The sequence below is a fragment of the Dendrobates tinctorius genome, unplaced genomic scaffold (assembly GCF_039654945.1).
Source record: "Dendrobates tinctorius isolate UK_male_01 unplaced genomic scaffold, ASM3965494v1 ptg000026l, whole genome shotgun sequence".
In the NCBI taxonomy this organism is placed as follows: Eukaryota; Metazoa; Chordata; class Amphibia; order Anura; family Dendrobatidae; genus Dendrobates; species Dendrobates tinctorius.
In genome coordinates this window covers 11705320-11727500 of record NW_027361694.1, presented here as the reverse complement: position 1 = coordinate 11727500, position 22181 = coordinate 11705320, and the positions used below count along the sequence as shown (strand labels likewise).

At 39.7% G+C, this 22181-nt stretch overlaps 1 protein-coding gene across 2 annotated transcripts in view; it reads right to left on the bottom strand.

The window, feature by feature from the left end:
* PCCA (propionyl-CoA carboxylase subunit alpha) overlaps positions 1-22181 on the bottom strand; it is an 805290-nt gene that overhangs the window by 153884 nt on the left and 629225 nt on the right. For both annotated transcript variants that reach the window (XM_073569504.1, XM_073569503.1), the window contains exon 20: positions 8707-8805. In XM_073569504.1, coding sequence (XP_073425605.1) covers positions 8707-8805 — 99 coding nt within the window. The remainder of the gene's footprint in view (positions 1-8706; positions 8806-22181) is intronic.

Sequence of the window (22181 nt, the reverse complement as noted above, 5' to 3'; positions counted from 1 at the left end):
TGATTTCTTGAGAGTTTCCCATGATGCTACACAAAGAAGCCGTGTTTCAGGTGTGCATTAAAATACATTCACAGGTGTGTCTCTAACTCAGACGTTGCAAAAAAACCCAGAAGCTTCCAAACACATATCATATGGGTAGTCCAGAATTGTTTAAAATATACAAAAAAGTTGCACTCTATAATGCTAAAGCATGTCAATCTGAACTATATGAAATATGAATAGCTACACTGCTTCTGAATACTAGAAAAAATTAAATTAAAATCACAAGTCAGTTTTTGTTATTTCTGTGTTAGCTCTCTGACCAAGCACTCCGCCCTTCAACATGTGGTGATTTTAATTACAGTAGGTTCCTACCTACCTATAAATGCAGGCATTGCTAAGAGAGGTGTCCACATTCACCCAGGAATTCAGACATTAGCCTTAGGCCGGGATCACACGTGTGAAACTTGGCCGAGTCTCGCATGTTAATACCCGGCACTGCCGCCGGCACTCGGGAGCGGAGAGTGTGGCTACATGTATTGCTATGCAGTCACACGCTCTGCTCCCGATAGCCGGCAGCAGTGCTGGGTATTAAAATGGGAGACTCAGCAGAGTTTCTCACATGTGTGATCCCGGCCTTAGAGAAGTATTCACATTGGATAGGGACCCATCAGTTTTTTCTGAGACCACCTTGACATTGGTTTATGGGCAGACATAACTTGGCCAAATTATGTGCAAAGCGTCTAATTTTTTCTAGTATTCAGAAGCCGTATAGCTATTCATATTTCATATATTTCACACTGACATGCTTTAGCACGATAGAGTGCAACTTTTTTGTATATTATACATTGAGGTAGCTGCTTCTAAAGGTACTGTCACACTTAGCGATGTACCAGCGATCCCGACCAGCGATATGACGCGGTCAGGATCGCTGGTACATCGCTAAGTGGTCGCTAGTGAGCTGCAACACAGGCAGATCTCACCAGCGACATCGCTGGGGACGGGGGTCGCTACTTACCTGTCACACCAGGCGATCCTGGGTCCTCCCGCCTGGCTCCTCGCTCGTCGTCACAGCAGGAAGCTGACGACGAGAAACAGTCCAGGACGTTCTCGCGCGATCAGCGATAACCAGCGGGGGAGCCGGTCGGAGGTAAGTATCAGACACAGCGATATCGCTAGCAATATCGCTATAACGTCACAAGTTATAGCGATATTGCTAGCGATATCGCTTAGTGTGACAGTACCTTTAGTTAGCACCTATTCACACTAGCTTAGATGTGCCAGTCAGTTTTTTGCTATTTCAGAATTATTTAAAGGCATAGTAATCTTAGTGTATGTTAACTTTTGACTTTGCAGTAAGGCATTTTTATTACTTAAAACATTTCTCTCTCTCATGATTCTGGCATTTGGCAAATATGAATAATTATGGCAATCTTAATTGACCTAAAATAGGAAAGTTCATTCTGATTTCATGTCAGACATTGAGAAAAACATGCATGTGACTTTTTATATAGTGTATGTAAACTTCTGGCTGCAACTGTATTATATACACATACACACTACTGTTCAAAAGTTTAGGGTCACTTAGAAATTTCCTTATTTTTGAAAGAAAAGCACAGTTTTTTCCAGTGAAGCTAACATTAAATGATTCAGAAATACACTCTACACATTGTTAATGTGGTAAATGACTATTCTAGCTGAAAAGATCTGGTTTGTAATGCAATGTCTTCATAGGTGTATAGAGGCCCATTTCCAACAACCATCACTCCAGTGTTCTTATGGTACTTTGTGTTTGTTAACTGTGTAAGAAGGCTAATGGATGGTTAGAATACCCTTGTGCATGTATGTTAGCAAAGCTGAAAACAGTTTGGCTGATTAGAGAAGCTATAAACCTGACCTTCCTTTGAGCTAGTTGAGAATCTGGAGCATTACATTTGTTGGTTCCATTAAACTCTCAAAATGGCCAGAAAAAAAGAACTTTCATGTGAAACTCGACAGTCTATTTTTGTTCTTAGAAATGAAGGCTATTCCATGAGAGAAATTGTCAAGAAACTGAAGATTTCCTACAACGGTGTGTACTACTCCCTTCAGAGGAGAGCACGAACAGGCTCTAACCAGAGTAGAAAAGAGAAGTGGGAGGCCCCGCTGCACAACTAAGCATCAAGACAAGTACATTAGAGTCTGTAGTTTGAGAAATCGACGCCTCACAGGTCCTCAACTGGCAGCTTAATTAAATAGTACACGCAAAACGCCAGTGTGAATGTCTACAGTGAAGAGGCGACTCCGGGATGCTGGCCTTCAGGGCAGAGTGGCAAAGAAAAAGCCATATCTGAGACTGGCTAATAAAAGGAGAAGATTAACATGGCCAAAAGAACACAGATATTGTACAGAGGAAGATTGGTAAAAAGTGTTATGGACAGACGAATCCAAGTTTGCGGTGTTTGGTTCACATAGAAGAACATTTGTGAGACGCAGAACAACTGAAAAGATGCTGGAAGAGTGCCTGACGCCTTCTGTCAAGCATGGCGAAGGTAATGTGATGGTCTGGGGTTGCTTTGGTGCTAGTAAAGTGGGAGACTTGTGCAAGGTAAAAGGGATTTTGAATAAGGAAGGCTATCACTCCATTTTGCAATGCCATGTCATACCATGTGGATAGTGCTTGACTGGAGCCAATTTCATCCTACAACAGGACAATGACCCAAAACACATCTCAAAATTATGCAAGAACTATTTAGGGAAGAAGCAGGCAGCTGGTATTCTATCTGTAATGGAGTGGCCAGCGCAGTCACCAGATCTCAACCCCATTGAGCTGTTGTGGGAGCAGCTTGACCGTATGGTACTCAAAATGTGCCCATCAAGTCAAACCAACTTGTGGGAGGGGCTTCTGGAAGCCTGGGGTGAAATTTCTCCAGATTACCTCAGCAAATTAGCTGATAGAATGCCAAAGGTCTGCAATGCTGTAATTGCTGCAAAGGGAGCATCCTTTGACGAAAGCAAAGTTCGAAGGAGAAAATTATTATTTCAAATAAAAATCTTTTTTTGAACCTTGTCAATGTCTGGACTAGATTTTAAATTCATTTGGCAACTCATTTGATTAATAAAAGTATGAGTTTTCATGGAAAACACAAAATTGTCTGGATGACCACAAACCTTTGACTGGTAGTGTATCTATAGATAGATATGGATATATCTATAGATAGATCTATCTATCTATCTATCTATCCCATATCTATCTGTCTGTCTGTGTGTAATGAAGTGTGGGTTGGATAAATGTAAAAGAGGAAATTGGACCAAACATGACATCACTTTTTTTTGTTAAATAACATCTTTATTTAGCTTACAACAACGCATACAATCCGCATAAAAAAAAACGCATGAAAAACGCGTAGATTTTTACCTGCGTTTTCTGCCAAGAGGTGCAGATTCTGTGCAGATAATTCTGCAGGCAAATCTGCAACGTGTGCACATACCCTAATAAAAAAAATTAAACATGTTCATTTTATAGGATCTTCTGACAACAGAAAAATTGTTTAACGCCTACATTTTTAACTAATTTTTTATAGGACTGCATGGGCAGCAGTACACTAAAAATGAGGTACATTCATATTGTCTTAGATCTATAACACCAACTTCAAATATTTTTCCATGACATTTTGTCTAGTTTCCAACAGGACTTTTGCTTTATCCATAAAATCCTAAAACAAGCTTAAGAGAGTGTTCTTGTGGATCCGGAAAGAAATAACTTTTTCCTTGTAAATTATTTAGGACAGTAAACTGTGTTTTTCTATACAGTGGGTAACCAAAAATAAAGTATACTGCTTTGTATACCATTTTTAAATAACATGGCTTATAGGCAATATATGCTACTGCATTGCTATACAATGGCATACATTGGGGTCTTCTGACAGGGTAAACATCAGGGAATAATATACTAACGATGGATGCTCAAGAAGAGCGATGTGCACAGAACCCACACAAAAGGGCTAAATAGCGGAGAACTAAAAAAAAAAAAAATGCCCTTCAAATCAATACAGAAGGAAGAAGCCTTTGTCCATTTGTATAAATGTTTTTCTTAACCAAAGAAATTGAAAAGTTCAGTTAAAACTTCTGTGCAAGTACATTCTGTATTAAAAAAATAAATAAATTATATATATATATATATATATATATATATATACACATACATACACACACACACACACACACACATATATATATACACACACACATATATATTAAAAGGAGTGATGAATGAGGCTGCATAAACATATACCGTTTGGTTTATTTCTGCTTGACTCACCACAAATGTCAAATAACAGATTAAACTTATTCAAATAATAGGGATTATGATACAGAAATATATATTCAGACTAATAGTAATTACTCATTCCACCTATATCAGTGTAACCTCTCACCAGTTCACAGCTAATTAATATAATTTGTAATTTCTTGTTAATAAGCAGAGGTTTGAGTGCATCTCATCCTAACTCCGCTCCCTTGCCACAGAAAATTAGTTCCACCTAGTTGGGTATCAATGACTTATTCACTGTGCGCTAGTGCATAGTACGATCTTAGCAGAGGGGGCTTGAAATGGGTGACTACCTTCATCAGACTGGAAACATAAATGAATTTGCCAGCACAAAAAAGGGACATCATTATTTGCGGTACTTTCTATAGGCTGCTAATAATGGCCTAGTTGAGATGGCTACCAGCTGTGTCCAGGTGGACCACAAATGTGACATCATAAAAACAAGTCTAGTCCAGTGTATCAACTGTTGATCCTGACTCATTCAAGCTACCCCTGGGATGTCTTCAGACATAGACAATCTTGTGGTCAAAATAAACAGTGATGTGTTTAATTTCCATCATTCTTAACAGCGCGCAATATAGAGGCAATACAACCTTCATATATAATGGAAGTATAAAGGACGCATGAAACTGAAAGTCATGATTTTGCGAGAAAAACAAATACGTATACACATTCGGTAGGTGTCAGTCGAACAATGGTTTCCCTGGCAGTCATCGCGCGCCTATGTCTATTATGTCTGGCAGTGGCTTATCTGTAAAGAACAAAAGGATTAGCCAACATGCCTTATCCTCATCTCCTCAGGTAATCATCGTTTGAGGTCCCCATAGGCATTATAATGTTGCACCCCCAACACATATGGGCACTTGCATTTTTTTTTTCTTCTGTATGACTCCACCTTATGATTGGGCAGTGTTATAAAGGGGAACAAGTAAATGCTTCCCAGACAAAAATCTCTGTTAACGTCCCCTTGGTTGTAGGGGAAATTGGCACAGTAGATGTTCTAAACTTTAAAAGGCAATATCTCTGCAACAGAAGAAAAACAACAAAAATGAAACCTACTTTTCATTAAGCACATCATCATGAGCTAGTCAGTTTAACTTGCTAAAGTGGAGAAAGGTCCTCTTCAATTGGTGTAAAGTGTGTAATTCGTCACTTCTGCAAACATCCCGAAAATGGTATCATTCTAGGTAACATTATGCGAGCTAACCATGGCAAAGCTGCAAACACCTCTCTTACGATTTTCATTTCAGACTGATTGCTCGTATCAACGTGAATGTAGACTAAAAAAATCTTGAAAATGCTTAGTATATAAAAGGCTTTATATTGTGGTGGTTGCATCCTATAGCACTGGAATCAATGGACACTGTACGAGTAGTCCTGGAGTTTGCACATTTTCCACTTGCTGGCATGCGTTTCCTCCATGTACTTCGGTTTCTTCTCACATCATAAAAATAGTTTTTGGCCTCTTATGAAATTGGCCATAGGGGGAGCTTCTTAAAGGGAATCTGTCAGTAGGACCAACCCTCCTAAGCAGTCTTTATAAGCATATAAGGTCATAGGTGGACTTCTTTAATCCCTTAATGTCCGGGCAATTTTTTTCACTTTTACGATTTTGTTTTTTCCTTCCATTATTCCAAAAGCCATAACTTTTTGAATTTTCCATTGACAGCCATGGGAGGGCTTGTTCTTTGCTGGATGAGTTGTACTTTTGAATGACACCATCCATTTTATCATGTGATGTACTATGAGGGCTTGCACTCACATTGAATATTTGGTGTGTTTTGCTATGCAATTTTGCTAGCAAAACCTGAAGCAATCCTGATGCAAGCAAGTAAATGAGAAACCTGGAGTATCATGCACACGTGAGGATTTTTAACTTGCAAATTTGGTGCAGAAAATAACCTGCAGCATATCAATTCTTGTCTGCATTTTTCACCATTGACCTCACTTAAATCAGTCAAAAAACGCAGGCAAAAAATGTACCAAAAACGCAGGCTAAAAAGCACACTTTTGCAGCTGCATTTTTCCTGCTAACAGATGCAGAAATGGTGCAGAAATTTCTGTATGCATTTACTCAACGAGTGCACATAGCCTAAAGCTGTAAATAAATTCCAAGTGTGGCTAAATCGCAAAAATAATGCAATTCTGCAATTTTTTTTTTTAGTTTATTTTATGGTAAAACTGACTTGGCAATACGATTTCTCCAGGTTAGCACGATTACGCACATACCAAACATGTATGTTTTTTTTTTGTTTACTTAAGTGGTCAAACAAAATTGAGAATTGTGTAAAAAAAAAAATTTTAAAAATTTGCTTGTGTTATTATTTTCCGAGCACCATAACATTTTTAATTCTCGACATATCACAATTTTTGATGTTTTGATTGCCTCTTATTACATTTTTCTGTATTGTAGCATCTGCCGATAACAATAATTCAGGTGCTTTGAGTTTCATTTATCACAATGCCTTTTAATGATTGGATTGATTTATTTTATATTTTGCTAGACCTCTCATGAACTCAGTGATCACCATGCTTGTCATTACGGAGATCCCTTTTAAACCCTGCCTCTGACCGGGCATCAAGGGAGACCATGATTTTCACCATATGGAGCAACACTTTGGTATTGCTGTATGTATAGCATAAGCGATCAGACAATTACTTCTGCTACATACATTAAAGAAATAATATGCATGGGGTATCGCCGCATTTAGAAAAGTCTGATCTATGAACATATAAAAATAATTAACCCGATTAACAACTCAAACAAAAAAAAACCTTAAGAACGCCAAACTTACTTTTTTTTGGTTGCTGCAATACCGCAAAAATTCTGTAACAAGTGATTAACAAAATTATATTATCCTAAAATGGTATCACTAAAAACATTGTCTCACCGTACTGATGAGGAGAATCATACTGCTAGGTCATTTTTACCACACAACGTATGCCATAACATTGTAATGTATGACAATACAAAAGACAATGTCAGAATTTCGCAATTTCCCCCCACTTGTTTTCCAGCACATTATGTGGTCAAATGAATGGTGTCATTCACAACTCGTCCTGCAAAAAGAAAGCCCTCATATGTCTATGTGGACAGAAAAATAAAAAATGTTATGGCAAACAAAGAAGCTAAATTTAAAATTTGCCTTGTTGTGAAGGAGTTGATGGGGGATAAGAGGGGTGATTTCAGCTTTTATTTTTTTTCATACTGTTAAATACAAAAAAATAAAATTTTTAGTTAGTACCCTTAGGGGATATTGCTGTGCATAGCAAAAATAAAAAATCATGGTCTACGAATGCCACGAGCTGGCTTTCACAGGAGTACTGTAATAACAAGCACAAAAGTCTACAGCAGGCCCCTGACCATCATGGCGACCAGTTGATGCAATGAGAACAAGTCGGGTGCGTCGATGGGAGCATAAAACAGCATACCACTCTGCCACTGCACTGTAAATGCTGTTGCGTTGTCACAGATTGACTGAGGCATTTTACAGGTTTACAGCCATGTTCGGAGCTCCGCTTCAAAGGCAGGGAGACGGCATATAACGTACCTGTATGCCATATGTTGTTTACGGGTTACATCCCATATTTTCTTGTGGAAATATTAGTATGTGTCATGAATCAAGTTAACACTGTTTAAACAGTCAGGTTTAATACTTTCATGACATACTGCACTTAAGCGACAAAAAAACAATTTTCATTTGAATTTCTGTCCAGCTGGGTATACAAAACATTTTCCATACAACTGATAATGAGCAATTGATGAAAATCAATTGTAAAGATTCAATAACCCTGTAAACATAATTTGACATATTGCTTAGCAAAACAGAAATCGTGAAGAGTCAATTGTGTAATCCAATCTGTCTGGCCTCGATAACCAACTTTTGGACATTTGTGTTTGGGCGCCTCTGCACATGCATATATTTGAGAATATAGAAATAAATACATTATTTTTACTGCAGGAGCACACGTGAAACACTCTAGTAACACAAAGTATTTATTTCTATATACTAAAGGTCCCCAACCTCTATTACGTTCGGCGTCACATTCAACTTTGAGTGGTGGTCAATAGCCACTTTTCCCTCAAAAAATGGAGAGAGATTTAAGTTGGGAAAAGCAAGAGGTATTGAATTTACAAAGATGTTCTAACTAATATTTGACCCTGGCATTATACTACCCAACCTAGAATTGTTAAGTGTGTAAGATATACAAGATATTATAAATGTCTTAGACATCTTGTCTCTAACGGCACGCTGCACGGCAAAGAGTTGTGAGCCTCATGTGACTCATCAGCCAACGGTTTCGAAAGTTTGAAAAAGTTTGAAAAAGCTAAGAAATATTCCTGGTTCTAAGCTAACTGTAGTGTTCAGGTGAGCAGTGAGTCGTACGGCTAATCTCAATAGAATAAGTGCACTTACCTGAACGGTCTTCTGAGTGCCGCCTATGCTGACAGACATCAACGGTGAAGAGAGATTCCACTCGCTGGACACATTCACTTTAGTTCCATCAACTTCCACCTGTTTGGACATCATAACAAACTATTAATAAAAAGACAGCTTCTCGCAAGTTCATTACTGCACACAAAGCAGAAGGCATTTTAAACAGATGGCTTCCAAACAACCTGTCATGTTCACCAATCCTTCTATACGACGGGGTCTGACTATGTAAGCATCCAGTCATCTCTGGGGAGAGGTGAAGGACCTGTGAACAGCTGCCTCTGGATAATGCCGCATCAAGTGATTTTCAGCAAACAAGAAGCCGCCAACCACACTGTAGACATGCTACGTTTAATACAATTAGACAGGTAATTTCAATACGTTGAGGTGACACTTTGCTAGCTATAAAACAGGCCTTGCATATAATATACTCTCTGAGGCACAGAGCTGAGGAGCGTTTAAGTGAGTTGTACATGGCTGTTTTAATTAATAAGAAACGCTAATGAACAGGGGAATTTTATGCTACACCTGGTTTAGTCATTCTTTTGGAAAATCATCATCATACTGCAGATTAATATCTGACAGCAGGGCTTCATCTAACATCAAAGGTTGAATGGTTCATTCTGTGTGGATAGTTAAAAACCGTCACACTTTCTGAATTGCTTACATATGGCTCTCTGAGGTATCTTAGGTTGTTTAACACAAAAGACAACCCATTAGAAAACTTTTCGAGACAAATGCAAAATCGATTCAGCATTTTCACTTCGTATGCGCTATCTAAGGCTAGTTTCACACTAGCGTTTTGGGCCGCAGTGCACGACCGCCGCTAAGCCCCTCCCCCTGCCCGCCCCCTCCGGTCATCTCCGCCTAGTATCGCACACGGCTGCATGCGATCTGCACACCCTATCTTTAGCATAGGGTGCGCAGACCATGCGCTGACCGTGCGCTAGTAGAATTTTGCGTGCGCTGCGCCCTTTTGACGGTGCTCCGAGCGCACCAAAATGCGACATGGTGCATTCGGCGCACTCCAGCGCACCGTCAAAAGGGCGCAGCGCACGCAAAATTCTACTAGCACACGGTCAGAGCAAGGTCTGCACACCCTATGCTAAAGATAGGGTGTGCAGATCGCATGCAGCCGTGTGCGATACTAGGCGGAGATGACCGGAGGGGGCAGGCAGGGTCGGGGCTTAGCGGCGGCCGTGCGCTGCGGCCCAAAACGCTAGTGTGAAGCTAGCCTAAATCCAGAAAAAAAAAGCAAAACTTTTTTTTCTTTATTTAATTGTGAATTAGTATATATGCTAAAATCATAAAAAAATCTAGGGGCTGATCCGTTAAGTCTGGCGTTAAAGGGGTTGGTCTGTCGAACAAAGTACATTTTAATCAATAGATCTTGGAATAATAAGTTCCACAATTGGATGTATTAAACGTTTGTTCTGAGATAATCTTATAAATGTGCCCCTGCTATATACTGTGTAATGGATGTGTCTGACCCTACAGGGACATGGTTGGCACATATAAGCCTTGGCCATAGAAGGAAGAGGAGGAGATTATAGCAATGACAAAACAGGGTCTTGAAGCTGCTGCTTCCTGTGAGGTAAAACATTACCCTGCTTGTCTTACCATATGAGCGAGTGTTTCTTCTCCTGCCATTTGAGCTCATGATAAATCAAGTTACATATGAGTTCAGCGGCAGCTGAGCTCCTACCTGATTAACTTGATGTATGACAAGCTCAAGGGACTGAAGTTGCAGCAGAAACACTTACTCTTGTAATAAAACATGCAGGGTAATGTTTTACCTCACAGAAAGCAGCAGCTGCAAGCTCCTACTAGGTATCAGGAGAAACCGCCAGGTAGGCACTTACCAGCGGTTTCAGCAGCTTTGACAGTAAGAGCCAGGAGCCTCTGGCGGCCTGTGACAGCGTTACTCACAGTGTCCGGGAGCTGGGCAAGATGACAGCAATACAGCAGGGCTGGAGTGAGCAAAACACCGGGTGGTGAGTGTACTGACAGGACCTGCAGCACGTGACCACAGGGGGCGGGGCTTAGCGCCCTGCTGCTGGAGATGAGTGCAGGATGCTATAGGGACCCTGAAGCAGAGGAGAGGGGAAAAGGGGGCTACCGAACACCAGGGAAAGGACGGGGCACCAGAGGGAGACGAAATCCAAGACAAGCCGAGGTCAGTAAATGAGAGAGGCAACACGGTACACAAGTAGCAGGCTAATCAGGAATGGTCAAGGACTTAGCAGGAGGAGTCAGAAAACCAGAGAAGCAGATACACAGTACAGAATCAAAAGACAAACTCACAATGGGGGACAGAACCGAGTCAGAACCATACAAGCAAGCTAGAACACAGGCACACAGGGGTTGAGACACTCAGCCAAGTGCAAAAGTATAACTGACAGGGATTGGAGCTATAAGAAGCTCTCCCTGAACCAATGAGAGGCCACAATAATTAACCTCAGGTGTGCAGGTCAGAACGTGCACTGGGATCATGACACTAGGTCATTAGTATAAACTCTTCTCCCCACTCCCCTGCCTAAGAGCTGTGGTATGATCAGACCATGTTCCTGCACTGTCAGACACAGCCATTACACAGTACATAGCAGGAGCACATTTACACAATTATCTCAGAACCGGGACATTTTTTTAACACATCCAATTGTGGAACTCATTATTATTCCAAGATCTACAGATTAAAATGTGCTTTGTCCATAGGACAACCACTTCAAGATGTGCACATCACTTAATTTGGTGCATCTTGTCAGTGGCGTGCACCTCTTTACACCGCGCCAGAAGTACTACTCCAGTCAGGGACTAGAGTAACATTTGTTGAATTTGATGAGCGGGCAAAGCCATGCACATCCCACCTCCTCCCATTTTTACAGAGCTGCTTCATACAGATATGAAAACACCAAAAGTCACAAAATAATTTCACAAATCTGCATTCCACAAAATTTCAAAGTGTTGTACACAAGTTTTTTGGTGAAAACACTGATGAATTGTTATGAACAATTAATGTGAGTACATTTCAAGAATGGTTAATAATTGTTTCAATGGAAAAAGCATTATTTATGTCCACAAGTTGAAAACCTACACCCAGACCGAATATTTCTTACAGATGGAAGTTTACTACGCAGTGCTACAAGATCTAAAAAGCTAAAGCTCAGGCAGATACTGTAAAATTAACAATGCACTGCAGCAAACTATTGGGGTAGAAGATTTATAAGTCTAATTTTATTTATGCACACACAAAAGACCATTGTTCTTGTGTGCCAAGTCCAATTTTTAATCTTTGTTCATATTTCCCCTGAATGTGGCAGCTCTTGTCTGAAAAAAAACAAACAAAACAAATTTCTCCTACACATTATGCAGCAAAAATCAGATAGCTCTTGAATGATTTATTGATGGAAACCGGTTGCTATCCTTTATTTTTCACGGATTACAAAAAAAAACACAAACATGTAAACAGCTCCATAGACTATAAAGTGTAAGTGTTTTATCTGTGAAAAAAAATAAGAGAAGAACTGATGTCTGAATGAGGCCTTAGGCTATGTGCACACGTATGCAGAAATTTCAGCATAAAAACCGGACTCCCTTCCCAGAAACCACATGTTTTTGCCGCGATTTTTGCGCAAAAAACGCGCATTTTTATGCATTTCTAGACCCATAGAAAATAGATAGAAACGCAGAATTTTCCACGAAATTAATGAGCATGCTGCGTTTTATACCACGAAGCGTTTTTTTTCGCGGTAAAAAATGCATCAATATGCACAAAAAGTGCAAAATGCATAGAAATGAATGGGAAGCTTATTTTGAGTGTTTTTTGAGCGGATTTTTTGGCAAATCCGCAAAAAAACCGCAAAAGAAACGCTACGTGTGAACACAGCCTTAGACTTTCATAATGTAGCAAAGACTCAGCTATGAACAATATTAGGTTTCCCTTTATTGATGGCAATAGTGAGCAGAACTATTATACAATGATTTTGCTTTGTTATGTAATCCCAGTAAGCTTTATATAACCTATATGTATGCTGAACCCTATTCACCTGACAGTGAGTAGCCTTTTGGCATGCTTTGTACGACTTTTCATTAGCATTCGACTAAAAGCTCTGATGTCTATATACGTGGGGAGATGCTCTTAATAGGCGTACACTGGAACCAGTGTAGTAAAGCCTAAGGGTATGAACAGTCGTCATAATACACACAGCTTTTTAGTAGAACATATTTGCAGTTATTATAGCAAACAAATCAGTCAAATTACCATCCAAAATTAGGTTAGCTTTACCTAAAGTAATAAAATAATATACGTAGCCTAATATAAAATAAATAGTGCGCATATAAGTAAACAGGAAGATGATGTGGAAATTCTTTACGATTTGTTTGAAACACTGGATTTTCCACCGAACAAAAACTCCAGAGAACAAAGAGCACACCCTGAAATAGTTCATACTGGAAACAAATTACCTACTTCCTTTGCCACAGAGAGAGAAAAAAAAGACATTTTCCGATCACATTATTGGAGCCCTCACAAATCTTTTTCCATTACAATTACTAAACCCAGCATGTCAGGCAAAATATTTGACAAGTGCATATTAATTTGGGAGGAGGCGTTCTGTATGCATTTGGGGATGGCACAAAATTAATAAACTTTGCAATCAATTAATGTAATCAATAAAAAAATAAAGCTGCTCAGCTTATATTAAGCATATCAAAGCAGGCTGCTGACCGTGCATGAACAGTAATCCTGAAGAGTCAAGTAATATCTTGTGGAAATTTATAGCAAATAATCAAGCAGTTAGGAAAAATAATTATAGGCAGCAATGGAGGCACAGGCTCACTTTTAGGGCTCATACTCACTTGCGAGAGACTCAGACGATTCTTGTGCGAGTCTCTAGCATGAAAACCTGGCACAACCGCCAGCACTGGGACTGGAACGTGCGGCTGCATAGAAATTCATGTAGTCACATGCTCTGATCTAAGTGCCGCGGCAGAGCCAGGTTTACATGCGAGACACTCGCATGAGAATCGTAGGAGTCTCTCGCAAGTATGAGCCCTTACTCACACTGTAGAGTAAAATGGGGATTCCACGTTTGCACAGCAAGCAATTCATCCGCCGCTAAGCATCAGTTCTATTAACTTTTATAATCATTTTTTTTAGTCCTCATTCAGATTCTTTTTCTTATAAGCAAAACAAAAAAAATTCCAAGTTTCGGCAGTGTTTTAGAGCAGCGTTTCATTAGTGATTTTCATGAACGGCAAAATAAATAAATTATAGTTTCTCATACATTACAATATTAACCAGCACATTGATTGCATCTATGTTCTAACCAAGATTTTTACAGAACAATATCTTTATATGAGTAATTTTTTTTTTTAATTCTTTTTCATTTTTTTTGGTGGCCGCACGGTCTGCAAAAAACCCCCACAGACAGGTCAATGCCAACATAGACTTTAATGTGTACTATCCGTTACTAACGTGATTCACGGACTTCTAAATGAGGCCTTAAGATGAGGAATGGAAAAAAAAAAAACCTTTTATACTAAAATGTTTATTTTAATAAACTTTACTTTTCTTTCACACTTGGGATCTTGAAGTGGTTATTGCTTTGTTGATGTATAATGAGGAAGATAATCAGCAAGAATCTGCCTACACCTAACAGGCTTACACCAATGTCGGACCTGGAGTTTTTGTTATGCAAAGAGCTGACACAGTAAGCCTAATTTACCAATATTTAACTTAACGGTTTCATTTTTTTCCTATTAAATTAATAGTATTAATAGTACAAGTGAAGACAAGAATATATATATATACGTGAATGTATGTGTGTGTGTGTGTGTGTGTGTGTGTGTGTGTGTGTGTGTGTGTGTGTGTATCACCAACCAATCACGAAGCATCCTTCATTTCACCAGAGCTGTTTAAAAGAAGCTGAGCTGTGATTGGTTGCTATGAGCAACAGTTTTCCTTGCAATCAATCACTAAGTAAAGAAGCTGACCTGTGATTGGTTGCTATGACCAATAGTGTACTCACTCCAGGACAACACCTCAGCAGACACTGCCATGGTGGGAGAAATCTAATATCCCCGGGAACATAAGCTCCCATCCAGTCTGCCCCCAGAAAGGAGCAGAGAGCACATGACAGAAATGAATCCCCCCTCCCTGCCCATATACCCATCACACATCTTCAATCCCATAGGCACATCTTCCTTCTTAAAGGGATCATTGCTATGGAAGTCAAGGCAAATCCATCCAGCGATTTGGTTTGACCCCAGGCCTCTCTTAAAGGGATCCCCGGTATGGAAATTAGGATGTGGGATATTAGGGGTAGTAGTCCGGTGGCTCTGGCTGACAGGATGATGTGGGATATTAGGGGTAGTAGTCCGATGGCTTTGGCTGACAGGATGATGTGGAATATTAGGGGTAGTAGTCCGGTGGCTCTGACGGGATGACGTGGGATATTAGGGGTAGTAGTCAGGTGGCTCTGACGGGATGATGAGGGATATTAGGGGTAGTAGTCAGGTGGCTCTGACGGGATGATGAGGGATATTAGGGGTAGTAGTCCGGTGGTTCTGGCTGATGGGATGATGTGGGATATTAGGGGTAGTAGTCAGGTGGCTCTGACGGCATGATGTGGGATATTAGTAGTAGTAGTCCGGTGGCTCTGGCTGACAGGATGATGTGGGATATTAGTGATAGTAGTCCGGTAGCTCTGGCTGACTGGATGATGTGGGATATTAGGGGTAGTAGTCCGGTGGCTCTGGCTGACGGGATGATGTGGGATATTATAGTGAATGTGGCTATGCGGAGTGGGCTGGGCTCTACACTTAGCTTTATATATATAGATATAATCATTATTATTTGTTATAACTAACCGCAGTTAGTTACTACGCCCGGGCAGCACCGGGGCTCTTCAGCTAGTATGTAATATTAATGGACTGAACAGTTACTTGTTAAAAATCCATCTTCAGTTACGACAGATTTTCATTGAGGTATGAGAATCCACTTGATTCTCAAACTCTATGGTGATCGGCCGAGGAGGGAGCCGCTAGGGGCAGACACTAGTTTTCTGAAATGACAGGTAAACTTTAAAATTCTCAAATTCAAACATTTTAACCCTACTGACTACAGCAACCAAGTGTAGAAATGACAGAGACCTACCTACAGCAATCTGACCCTTACATCAAGAGCTTTGCTATTAATTATGATCTATTCATGTAGTATTACGTCCCATTGTGTTGAGGACAAATGAGGCGTAATAGTTACTTCAAATGTGGTAAGAGGCTGAGGAGGACATAGGAATCCCTTAAATGATCATGGCATGCCATCAACACAGATGACTTCTCTAGTCAATCAACGGCCTCAATGATCCTGTGTCATATATCCTGAGATCAGAGATTGGCTACAGCGGTCATGTGCTGCAGTTAAGCAAGCAAAAACTGGTCATGAATAGTACAGCAGTGGATCAGTGAGCGATATAAAGGGGACTAGTTCTTTTGCTATTACAAATTTGATTAGATTACCTTCAGTTCCCTTATCTAGATAATTTATAAAAAATGTTGAACAACACTGGGGGAAAGATAGAGTCTAGTAGATGGCACTCTCACCTTACAGAAGAATTGTTTTGCAATCATTTTAAATGAATAACAATCTGTCCTGTTCACATGATGGATGCACCATTCTGATCACCACTAAACTAAAACCATTTTTTTCCCCTGGAGGTCGTTTCCAACATTAACATTCTATGATTCTATGTTCATGTCACATCCTGAAGATATCATATCAATATTTAAAATGAGAAGGCCCCTTTAAATTAGCACTGATGAGTCACCTAAGCGGGAAGGTGGTGGAGGGTAGGGGGGTCAATCTACACATAAAATTCCCACTTTGCAGTTTTGGTGCAATTCTTTTTTTCTCTCTTTCAAAGCCACAGCAAGAGTGAAGCTAAAGGAAGGAGAAATATGACAATTTTTTTTTTTTTTATTTCTCTTTGAACAGACAAAAAAAAATCAAATATCTAAATAAATACAATACTATAAATAACTGTTAAGTGGCAATAAATAAATAAGATATCTGCCATGCCGAGAACCTCAACATTTGTTTTCTTTCTTGGATAACGTTTACTGCAAATATGCCAACATTGTATACAAAGTACAAACATGATGCATTTCCCATTTTAAAATATCTAACTGTGAACAGACTAACCCACACTTGAAATTGTGTGGTTAATTTCTTCATATCATAGTGTAAAAATTTAATAGGCGCTTCACCAACCGCTGTGAGTTATAAATTATTACTAGAAATTATAACCTGAGCTAAAACACGTAGGCAAACGAGGGGAAAAAAATCCATAGCACATGCTTTGTCAGCGTGCAAAATAATATTCAATAATTAACTGTCTTTTGAATGGCACACTGCTAAAGAGGTCTGTAGCAGCAGGAGGCAGTTTGAACCAATCATTAGGTGCTATATATGGTATATCCGGAGTACTTAATATTAAGCGGAGAGGAATCTTGCCATGTGCACTGCATAATGATTCATATTCCTAAACAGTCAAGCTAATATCAAGAAATAATACGAACATATGTGAATGGAATAATAAAATGCAGTCAGGATCTATCAAGTGTACATACATTTTATGGGATTTCATTACACTTTTGGCAATTAACCAAATATAATAAGGCTCTTTTTTAGAATCCTATTAGCAAAAGACTCAAGTTCTTTCATTCAAATAAAAAAATATATATACATTTTCTATTTTATTTACAAAGGGCATCTTTAGGCAATAAATACAACAATTCTATTGTCTGTTATTTAGTTCTCTCTTAGCGTTTGTTAAACGGTTTTATATTCCATTAACACGTGCAATAGTGACAGAAGTAGAAGTGATATCACCAGTGGGAATTATTACGACCTTCTAAACTTTGATTTCACACAGGATACATTACGGGATCACCAGTTTACAGGTCGCATTTTTCATAATTCATTACGACAGTGGAAAATATCATCTCTTTCATGTCTATGAATCAGATTATTCCAGCTTCCATTTGACCAGTTCAGCCAGGGGAAAAACGTTATAGGGAAACCAAACCAGACAAAGTATTTCTGCAGTTGGAGGTACACTGATTGCTAACTGTTCTATCACCAAGCATGTGAAGTCATAAAATATGTGATTGATAAAGGACGGAAATCTCTCAGGCTACTGTGCAGGCATCTGAAGAAGATATGAGCATGCATTCATTATCATTAGCTCAATGGAGAAGTTGGATTCCCATAGTCAGCTTTTTCTAGCCTTGAAACAATTGTACAAAGGTGACTAGAATGGTTGGTTCAAGGGACTGATAGTGTGAATAAAATAGGATTGGCTTAAACAGTTGGTGTAAAGCATACTGTCTCAAAAACTCGTAGAGGTGCACAAGTGAATTATTACTGACTTTACAAAACACAATTTTGTGGGCAGCAAACCATAGTCTATCTGTAATAATATCTACAGGGCAACACACAGACTCAGATAATTTTGTTTTGCAGCACTGAGGTCCTGAGTTCAAATCTGAACAAGGGCAGCATATGAGGTCATTGCTGGGGTTGGCCGATTAGCTGCAGATGTCACAAGTCCATGCAAAAAATACATAGACCAGGAAGGAACCAGGGATGCATCAGCACAGAAGCAGCGGTTGATTAGTAAATTGAACAGTACTTCTGTTATTACTTCACAGCAGTCAAAGAGATTTTTTAAATGTTTAACTGGTCAGACAAGCTTTCACATTCTTTAAGTTCTGAACTCTGTCGCTGAGCAGTTTGTCAACCCAGCTATACAGTTGCAATCAAAACTATTTAACACATTGCAAATTAGTTTTATCAACAAAATTTCCAAACTTTCTTCACTAAGTACTAAACAAAAGAATAATAGACAAAGCTCAACACAACTAATAAGTGGCTTCTCCAAAATCAATATTAAATGACATTTTTAATGATTACAGCAGTCTTCAAATTAGTCAATACCTGAATAACTAGTGTCCATACTAGAGCAACAGTTGGCTGTTATGCCCCAGCTGCAATCATGGTAAATAGCCAGAAATCACCTTCTGGCAGCCTGAGAAATCTTAGCCCATTCATCATGATCAATTTCCTTCAGTTTAAAAATATTCTTGCGTGTGCATGCTGCAATCATCTTCTTCAATTCTTACCAAAGATGGTTCAAGTTAGGCAAGGGTGACAACCACTCCAGAATCTTCCATGCCCAGATGTTCCTTGAGATAAACTTAGAAGTACACTTTGAAAATTCAAAAAGTTAGGCCGGGATCACACTACAGCGAGATACGGCCGAGTCTCGCAGGTTGAAACCAAGCTCTGGCACTCTGGAGCGGAGCGTGCAGCCGCACAGCAATACATGGAGCCGCACGCTCCGCTCTGGAGTGCCGGTGCCAGAGCTTGGTTTTAACCTGCGAGACTCGGCCGTATCTCGCTGTAGTGTGACTCCGGTCTTGGAACACTGGCTATGCTTGCTATCTGGACGTGACAAAAAATGATAGCAACCACTGACTGCCTTCAAATTCCTGAGGAGTAAGGTGAGCAAAAACCCTTGTATGACTGCAACATTTGATGGCCAAAGACACTATGACACATACAAAACTCTAAAAGGTCTCCACCCCACACTAAAATGAAAACAGTCAATACGGAGAAGAACGTCTGTGGCTCAGAGATGATCTGGGGCTGCTTTGCATCATCTGGCACTGGAAGTCTGGAGCATGGGAGGGCAAAATGGATTTATTCAAGTGTCAAGAAATACTAGAAGAAAACGTCATGTCTTCTGAGCTGAAGTTTGGGCATTATTGGACCTTTGAACAGGACAATAATCCAAAGCATACTTCAAAATTCTTTTTAGAATTAGGCTTGGGAGACTCTGGAGTGACTGTGATAGTCACCCAATTTGAACTAATAGAAAATCTTTAATGGTATTTGAAGAATGCGGTCACAGTATCCAAACCTAAGAATATTAATGGACTGGTGGCCATTGCCCATTGAGAATGGGCTAACATTCAACAAAAATGCTGCTAGAAGATACAGTCCAGCTATGCGTCAATTTTGTAGCAGTTCATAAAAGTCAAATGATGCTCTGTTACACACTAATGAATTGACACTTATGAAGGGGTTGAGTAAAAATAAGACTAGCAGTCTTATTCTCTACAACCCGATAAAATAAAAAAGCCCAAACTCACCTCCCATGCCAGCACCATTCCTGCGGTTACTCGTGATTTTGGGACTCTCGTGCAGCTTGTTCGAACTAGGTTGTTTTTTTTTATACTGCTACATTATCCCCACCAATTGCCCCAATTTTGTTGGACAGCTGTGGTGTAAATGGTGTAAATAATTCCCTAAACGATGTACGACTTTCTATTAGGTTATTTACTAATCAAAATATTTTAGTCAGTAAAAAGTATATCAGGACAGAAAAAAATAAGTTTTGAAGCAAAATAAGCTGAAAGTATTGTCACCCTATTAAATAATGCATGAACATGGGGTAAGACCGATTTACATTTCAGTACACTTAAGGTACTGTCACACTAAGCGATATCGCTAGCAATATCGCTATAACTTGTGACGTTATAGCGATATTGCTAGCGATATTGCTAGCGATATCGCTGTGTCCGATACTTACCTACGACCGGCTCCCCCGCTGGTTATCGCTGATCACGCGAGAACGTCCAGGACTGTTTCTCGTCGTCAGCTTCCTGCGGCGCTCCCTGAGGAGAGACGAGCAACGAGCGTGGACGCGGGCGGGAGGACGCAGGATCGCCTAGTGTGACAGGTAAGTAGCGACCCCCCGTCCCCAGCGATGTCGCTGGTGAGATCTGCCTGTGTGGCAGCTCACTAGCAACCACTTAGCGATGTACCAGCGATCCTGACCGCGTCATATCGCTGGTACATCGCTAAGTGTGACAGTACCTTTACACTCATACCTTCTAAATGACCAATTAGGAAAGTATACAGCAACCACATAAGCATCCAGTGTAATCTCTGCAGCAATTATTAAAATGTTAAAGCCATTTCCCCAGTGTTTTTGGTAACATTATTCTGTCACTTATTAATGTAATCAAAAATACAAAATGTCCTATATAAATTGTGAGGAAAAAAAGACAAAATGCCCAGCCTGCAGAAATATGCTGAGAAGGACATTTAGAGCGGAACTAGTGGATAGAATGCTGTTTTACATGAAAGGACTATGAAATAATTCCACTTCAAATAAAGGTAAAACATTTTGCATACCTGGAGAGATAAAACATTAGAGAATACTTGCCGATGAATTTGCAGAAATACTGCAATCGGATAGAAGGCATGCATTGCCAATTGCCATTTTCACAGCTTGCAATGTATTTTTTCCTCAGCTGTAATTTTCCCTACCACTGGCGCTGGCTAAAATCAAAAGCTAAGTATGTGGTTTCAATCAAAAGAACAAGCGCTTTCATGCTTTCAGATTTTTGAAGAGTTTAATTTCCGTTCTTTTCTTGCCAACTCAAGGCACATGTGAAACCAAATAACTTAAGTGCAGTAGCTTAAATACTAATTTGCTATTTCTATTACCAACACATTACATCGCTCACTTGTGGGGCAAACTGCCAATGTGCTGCAAAAATTACATGTGGAATGGTTACTGCTAGCCTTAGAGTAAGTTACAAAACATGTCAACAGTATGACAAGTTTCATTAGATTACATTTAGCCATAACTCTGCGCTTTTAAAGCTCACATAAAATGTACATAATATACAGTACGATTTACTTTGCCAGTTGGCTTGTTTCCGCAGAATAATTACTTTCTTCATGGAGATTGGACACTTTGCAAACAGTAAACGAGAAGTTTATATCAAGAGCTTTTGGCTATTTTTTTTTTTCAGCTGAAGGCCCAAATTATGTCCAAGAAATAGCTTTATGACTCGATTTTAACAAAACCACAATATGAGAAAAAATACATGCTGGCTAACATAATGAGCTACTGTAATTTACTGCTTGTACTAACGTGTGTACATAAATATAGTTTTGGAGAACTCAGTACCTTTTGAAATGGCAAGTACTAGTGTATCATCTTTTTTGTGTGTCACAAAGCCAATTTTATACAAAACAAGCTACACTATATGATAAAACCAATTCAAAAGGGAAAGAGGGACGAGTCAAAAGAAATTTGCAAGTGGCATTAAAAATGCTGCCTTAGAAAGCGCATCCGTGTTACAGAATCCCCCAGCACCCCGAATAGGAGATGCATGTATGATAGGTGCAATGTGAGATGCATGCCCCTAATACAGCAACCGACCGGCTGCGACCCCTAGGCAGAGGTAAACGAGATATCTCACTTCTGACCTCCCCCCACCTTTGTAAATCCCACGGTAAATGATCGAGGGTCGCTGGCCACCTGCGGCTATTGTAATGTACGTCTGGAGTCTGAATTGGAGCCTGTTATCTACTGGCC